This window comes from Vipera ursinii (assembly GCF_947247035.1).
Source record: "Vipera ursinii genome assembly, chromosome: 3".
Taxonomy (NCBI): Eukaryota; Metazoa; Chordata; class Lepidosauria; order Squamata; family Viperidae; genus Vipera; species Vipera ursinii.
In genome coordinates this window covers 185,552,437-185,560,190 of record NC_139516.1, presented here as the reverse complement: position 1 = coordinate 185,560,190, position 7,754 = coordinate 185,552,437, and the positions used below count along the sequence as shown (strand labels likewise).

General features: G+C 42.2%; 1 protein-coding gene across 1 annotated transcript in view; it reads left to right on the top strand.

Moving 5' to 3' along the window:
- Nucleotides 1-2,904: 2,904 nt before the first annotated feature.
- The window catches only part of MMP16 (matrix metallopeptidase 16), a gene marked incomplete at both ends in the record, with an annotated part of 170,015 nt that continues 165,165 nt past the window's right edge, over nt 2,905-7,754 (top strand). Inside the window, one exon of the mRNA XM_083359684.1 lies at nt 2,905-3,036. Within this exon, the coding sequence (XP_083215810.1) occupies nt 2,905-3,036 (132 nt within the window). The remainder of the gene's footprint in view (nt 3,037-7,754) is intronic.

Here is a 7,754-nt window from a genome sequence, read left to right as displayed (position 1 = left end):
GCTTATCAATTTTGTAATCAATTTTATGATTTAATGCAAAGGGGACCCTGCAAGGTTTAACCCTGATTGGGACAACATTGGGATCTAACTTGAGAATGCTAGATGAGAAATCTCTTTGTCAGGCTAGATTTAACATCTAGGAAAACTTCATTGGTAGAATGGCTAAGCACACTAAACTGTGATTTTGTTTACTATTGGTTGAACAAGCTGTTTGAGTGCTTACTGGACAATTCATAGTTAAATAAATCATGGCTTAATGCACTGTGTGAACCTAGGTAATATGTTTGTATATATTTTAAATTATTTTACAATAGGTAGTACCGTCAAGATACCAGGCAGACATTTTATGGCTCGTCTTAGAAAGAACAAGCTGCCTTACCACTTTTGAAGAGAAAGAAATGAAACTAAGGAAAGTGGGGTTTAAAAGAGTCCATAGGTTAAAATTACTATGTGTGATCATTTTTGAGAGCGTATCATATAAGCCATCATAATTAGGGACTCCAGTTTTCAGCCAACATACATGTAGGATGGAAACAGTTAACCATACCAATATTTTTAAGTCTAGTGAAAGGCATGGTAAGTGTTCTTACATGCATTCCCATCCCTGTATAAAAATGGAAGGAATAGAAGGAACATGATCAGAAAAAAGAAGCACTTTAAAAATAATATGGATTTAAAATTGAGAAAGGATGTCTGCACCTTTTCTTGCTCTGATGTACCTTTGTTTTACTGTTCCTGAAAGAAAATGAGAAATCCTCATTTTGGAAAATAAAACAAGACACCTTAGAATTTATTTGGGGAAATCATCATGGTGAAAGAGATGAACTTCCTCCTGCCTAGCTCATTTATCAAGTTAAAGAAATAAAATCATGCATTCATAAAGCATCCTCCTCTTCAGAGGAGCTGAAAAAAATATTTTCCAAACTCTAAAACCCTGCCCACCGGGGATATTTTTCTTTCAAATGTCATTTTAACCCTTTGCTTTATTGTTTGTCCTAATCCCAGAGGATGGCTTGAGTCATGGTTTCCTTTGCTACAGTATGTTCTCTTTAAATTAATGTTGTTCTAAAATGTGCTTGCAGATTCTCCTCCCCCCCCACCTCTGTTCTACCTCTCTTATTTTTGGAATGTTTTACAATTTCTTTGATATTTCACCTGGTGATGTTACTGAACTTTATAGCTGGAGGATGGTATTGCTCTTGATGTTTTCTCTAATACATCTTTCCTTTCCTCTCAAGCCTGGGTGGGGCACATTTTCCCAATGGGAAATAACCCATTGGGGGAAAATAATGGCTTTCTTTAATGGAAGCCTGGTCAGTCTTGAGTATCACTTGAGAGATGATTTGAAACACAAGACTCCCTGGCCATCTCACGTCCTTTTGTGGAAGAAAGTTCAAACACAGATTTGACTTCATCAGACTGAATGAAAACTGGCAGAAAAATATACAGGCTTTGGACTAACTGAAAGCTCTCGTGAAGGGAAACGTTTTTTTTCACCTGGCAGCGATCCTGTCGGTTCGCCCCAAAATAAGTTTGCTGACTTCAAAGGTGACTCTTTTTTTCCCCCTTTTGATTTTGTAGGAGCCGAGAACTCGACCGTATCTTTTATTCGGACCTAACTCCCCCCCACCCCACCCCCACCCCACTGGTGCCTTCCTGAGCTCTTTTCTGCAGAAATGAATGAAAGAAAGGCGGCTGGTTTCCCAGACCAGCGGTGGGAACGAAGTCTAACGCTTCTTTATTCCTGGGAGGTAGGGCGTCCAAGGCGTGTGCAAACCCTGGGGATCCGTTATTTCGCCCTGGCTCCGAATCGGGACAGTAAGTGAGTGCTTTAGGACAGTGTTTCCCAACCTTAGGAACTTGAAGATGCGTGGACTTCAACTCCCAGAATTCCCCAGCCAGCATAGCTGGCTGGGGAATTCTGGGAGTTGAAGTCCACGCATCTTCAAGTTCCTAAGGTTGGGAAACGCTGCTTTAGGAGACGCGGACCTGCAGTCCGCTCCCTTCCAGCGTGCTCAACCTTCCGCGTCAGGCTACCTCTTTTCCTCTCTCCTCCTGCTGGTCAGGGCGGGCCGGGCCGGGCCGGGCCGGGCTGGGCTTGCTTAGAGCTGAGACTATGCCATCCCCACGCCGGCGACCCCTCCTCTCCTTCCAGTTGGGATCCAGGAGGAGCTTTTAAGGGCAGCGGTCTCCTTTAAGATTTCTCCGAGGAGACTGACTCGAGAAGGAGGAGTTACGGAGATCTGCAGATGTACATTCTCGAGTGGAGGAGAGAAGGAAAAAGCACCAGAAGCGGAGAGGCTGAAGCGCAGGGAAGCGACGGCCCAGCATCCAAGGCCTTGGCGGCAACAGGAAAAAAAGGAGGAGCGACGGCAGCAGCAGCAGCAGCCGGAAAAAGACAACACAACGCACACGCACACACGAACACACACCGGAGCAGCGGCGGCGGCGGCTGCTGCTGCTGCTGCTGCTGCTGCTGCCGCTGGGCGAACCAGGCGTCTCGCCGGAGTCGCACCTCGGCTTGTGCGCCCAGACGGGACGAGCGAGGAAGATGAAGGAGAGCTGACTCTACTAAAAAGCTACCGCCACTTTGCGCTTGGAAGTAAAGGGTCGAGTCCCCCCTCCTCCTCCTCCTCTTCTCCCCTATATTCCCACCTCAGTGGGTGAACCTGCATCCAACCGTTCCTCGCCAGTTTGGGGCTTTGTTGTTATTGTTATTGTTATTATTATTCTTTTTTAGCACAACAAAACGTCGCGTGTGCGCGTTCTGTTTTTGTTTGGTTACCCGAAAGGGGGGAAGGAGGAGGAAGAGGAGGGCGAGGGAGGGAGGGAGGGAGGGAGAAAGCAGCGGCCGGAGGAAAGGAGCTTTCTCTCTCCCTTCTCCATCGAAGCCCATAATCCACTATGATCTTACTCGCCTTCAGCACTGCAAGTCGGGGGGATTTCGCGCATCAACCCGGGCTCCTCTTCTTGCAAGCCTTGCTTTGGATTTTATGTGCCACCGGATGCCGAGCAGAGCAGTATTTTAACGTGGAGGTAAGGTCGGGGCGATGTGCCTGCTTGTGTTTCCTTTCTTCCGGCGTTGCTGCGTGCCTAGCTTCAGCGCAAACGAGCTAGCCAGTCCTGGCTTCCCAGAGGCGGCAGACGGAGCAGCCAAGGACGCTTTCCCTTTCCTAGCCCCTGAGACTTTCCCGGCTCCCAGCTCCTTTTACTCAGCTAGGCGATTCCGTTATCCCCGGCGGCAGAGGGCCGGGATGCCGGGCGCGCTCTAAGCGCACCATTGTGCCGAGCGAGGTGGGAGTGGGGAACGGCGCGCTCACTCGGGCGCAGCCGACTTGACTGGCGGCGGCGTAAAAAGGACCGGCGGACGTCCGTCACTGGGCTCGTCGCGACCCGAGTCCCTAAAGCAGCGTTTCCCAACCTTAGGAACTTGAAGATGCGTGGACTTCAACTCCCAGAATTCCCCAGCCAGCATAGCTGGCTGGGGAATTCTGGGAGTTGAAGTCCACGCATCTTCAAGTTCCTAAGGTTGGGAAACGCTGCCCTAAAGGATTTCAGGATTTCATACTGCTGACTCTCCCTCGGACTGGCCCCTTTGCAAAAAAAGAAAAAAAGAAAAAAAAAAAAGCAAACGGTCGGGTGCGAACAAACTGGAGAGGAAATTGCCATTGTTTCAATAGAGCCAGGCTTCTTTTGTCACGGGAAAGCCCTTCGCTGCCTGATGTGGCTGCTTAAACTTGGATTGAAGCAAACCTTTTCTTTTTCTTTTTTTTTTTTCCTCTTTTTCTTTCAGGCCATTACAAACTTGGGGATCGAAGAGGTGGAGTTAGCTAAAACGTGGGAAGATGAAGCAGATGTAGACTTGTTTCCACCCCTTTCCAGTGGTGTTTTGCGTTCTCAGCCCTAGTCTTCTTGATTTGGTTGTGCTTTCTCTTGGAGCAGGATTTTATATTGCAAGTCTTTTCAAAAAAGAAGCCCCACTTAGAAAGATTTGTAGAAAGATTTCTCAGGCGCCGTGTAGGGTTCATTTGCTTTAGATTTTCATCCCTCATTAACTTAATATGGTTTATTTTACCCTTCCCCCGCTTTACTTTTGTTACTTACTCTACACAATCAAGTTTAAAATATTTTCAGCTTATCTCCCCTGAAGTTGGATCCATTTCCAGTGGCAACTAGCTAATTATATGTGAGGGCTCTGTATTGACACAATTCCTTTAGTTCCTACCATCCTAACTACATCTTTCATCTTTTCCAGCCGCTGTTCTTGGCAGAGAAGTTCAAGGAGGCTTCACATCCTTCATGTGAAATGAATAGCCTCTATTTCTGTCTGAGACTCACTCTGTTTCACATTTCATACCCACAATTACTTACTTTTTGACCCCAGAGCACTTTAAAACCTAAGATTACTCTTTTGCATATCTGATGTCTGTTCCCATCCTTACTTACTGCTTTAGCTTTCACAAATATTTTTACCATTTATTATCTATCACCCCTATTTTAAAGGATATGTTTTTCTTCAATTTCCGATCTTGGTTATGATATTTAACAATATGTCTTGGTGGTTTTGATTAGATTTTCTTGTATACATTTTGGGTTGGTTTTTTTTTTTTTGCATTGATTATTTTCACCTTTCTTCCCCATCCACTCTAATATGATCTCATAAGTTGAAGCAGCAAACTATTTGGAACAGAAAATACCACTTTCTTACAGTGGCAGATACCTTTTGGATTAATTGTGCTTATCATTATCAGGATTGACACTAGTTAACCAAACATCCCCTTGATGCTCTTCTTTACTCTTGTTCTTCCAATAAGGAGCAGAGGAGAGTTCTAGGTAGGGGGAAAAGACTCCAGTAAGGTCTTGCTGTAGCAACACTTTCATGGAGGAAAGCCCTTCTAAATCTGGAAGTTTTCTCTTTACCATTGAAGTTGCTGGCCAACAGCCTGCTCTACAGGAAATAGGCCAGCAGCAGATGGTGCTAGGACATGAGAAGTGAAACTAGTTTAATCTGTTTGGAACATAGCATAATAAATGAGAAGGGAAGGGAAGAAAGTCAACATTGGGATAGAGTGCAAAAAGAAGTGAAGCTGGAGAAGTTTTCTGACTGTTTTGTTTAATACGGGCATACTCGTCAAAATTGGGTATAAATGAAATTCAGAATTCATAAACCTCAAAGAGTAAGGCTAATGGATGTGGACTTTTGCATAATAATATCAATAATAGAGTAAAGCCATGCAGATATGAAAAGCATTTCCCATTCCTAGATGTCAGTACGACTAGAGTCTCCTTGGGACCTGGTGGTTGGGATTTATTCAGTTTTAATCTCCCTATTGTTCTGTTAGAGCAGATAGCTGTGTTTTTTTACCCATCTTCTGCCTCTACAAAATCAACCAGGTTTCTGTTACTGTGTTGCAAGTACATTTATGCTGCAAGTACATTCATTTATGCTTCAGTAAGACAGAGCTTTTCAGTTGCAATTTGTCATAAACTGGAGTTGCTATGTCACAATGGCAGAGGGAATGTGAGGCTAAGAACTTGGCAGTATTGTGGTGACACTCTGCCATGTATTTCTCTGTGTCAGCACCAGACCCATAAAACACTTACCAGGGACAGTAAATTACTTAAAAAACATCCATCCTTGAGCACAGCAAGTTTTGTTCCAGGAGCAATTTAAGTTAATACAAAAATGAGACAATTGCTGTCCACTGAAATCCTTTGGGATTGGCATTATAGCTGCTGAATACATAGTATATAGATAAATGGATTTTAATCTCATTGTGGCCAGTCTTTGGCATAAATCTAAATTATTTATACTGATGCTTGAACTTTTTTTCGCAGTGCTTAAAAATACCGAAACTGCACGTGCATGGCAGTTGCTTGACATTTTTTAAGCTACATAGTTTTAATACAACTTTAAGAAAAGACATCAGAAATTGTATGCAACACACATTGTTTGAATTTCTGTGACATGGAAAGCAAGCATTGAATCTGCAGATTAGCTTGGGAGAGGGTTTACATGTCCAGTGTTTCCTTTGCAGTCCCCAAACCATTGCTACCCAGAGGTTCCTGAATTGGATGAGATGTGATGAAAGATTCAGAGAAGGAATATTTTGTGACTCTGCCCAGACCTTATTGATTTATAGGCTTTTACTCTTACAATCCAAACCTTGATCATTTTTTTAGCATAGAAATTTAACCTACCTAGAGATCTGCTTTACTGCATGAATCAAACTAAAAGTATATAGCTAAATAAGAACACAAAGAATACACACACACACACACACATACACACACGCACAGGAAATCACTGAGATATTTTAAAGGGACAAATCTCTATGAATTGCCAGATAAAAACTTAGTTTCCGCAAACGAAGTGGCATATAGCTGGAAGTAATCTAAATAAATCTAAATCCCACAAACATTGTGGAAATTTTGTAAGTAAATATAGCTGTCTCAATATTGGTTATCATCTAATATTAAAAGTTGAGATGTTAGTTTGCTTTCCCATAATGTGTCAAAGTCTAATGTCTTGGAGTTCATCAGCAAATCTGTTTTGTGCCCATAATTGCCACATGGTGTATCAAAGCTGTAACAAAGCTATGTTTACTTTAGCCACATGGTATTTTTTTTTCATTTGGAATAATCTGTGCTCTCAACTGGTCATGTTCACCTGTTTGGCTGAATTATAACTGCAGTGGCATGAGACCTGATATCCCATAACAGACCGGGATTTCAGAGTATTAACTGTATTACTCTGTTAGAGCAAAGAAGATCAAGAGTCCCATATCAGTTTAAGAAGTAATTAATGGGTTTTAACAATTGCCCCAAATGTTCAGGAACATATCTGTGCTCATTCTTATAGATCAGTATATCTTGTTCTTTTTAAAAAAAATATACTGAAAAATATACTGAATAATTCAGCAGAAGTGAGTATGCTTAGAATGTAGAAGGTTTTAGATTCAATAGTTGGCATCTCTAGGTTCAGTGTGAAAATCTTTTTCCTGCAGTTCCAGAAGCTTCAGATAGTCAGTGTTGAAAATGCTGGGAAAAGTTGATTAGTCGAGTAATGACCTGAAGTATTATTGACAGTTTCCTTCAATTCTCTGTTCTTGTTAACGCTAAGATAATATATTGAAGTGCTGGTGTCTTTTACAAGATTACAAATAAATCCACATTGGTTACTAGTTTGTTAACAACTCATGTCTTTAAAGAAATCAATTTTAATACAATTTTCTTGTGTAGAGATAATGCCTATGGAATACAAGGGATCATGTGCTCAGTCTCTTGCAAGACTTTTGCTTTTATCACAATACTATAAGTATGAGAAACCATGTCTATGAAGTACAAGTTCTAAAAAAATCAGAATTCTGTGAATGAAGCAAAACAACTGAAAGAGGTGTTTCCAAAGTGTTAATGCAAATGAAACACCTCTTTTTGAAGCGTGTAAGCAACTACAAGGCTCCTATGGCTGCTTTGGAAATGTTTTTTTGCTGCATGGTGTGCTTGTGGTCCAGCAGAAGTGTTGTACACAGAAGTGCTGTCTCTCTTTGAGATTGATGGGCAATTCAGAAGTGGAAAATTAATAAAATAAAATAAAATAAATAATTGCATATGCGGACAGTTGGGAGCAGCTTTTGAAGTATCTGTGGGGCTCCTGCAAAGGATGGCCTGCTTTTCAGGTATTCCTCAATTTCCAGCACTTTATTTAGTGATTGTTCAATGGCACTGACAAAAGTGACTAACGACTTTTCACA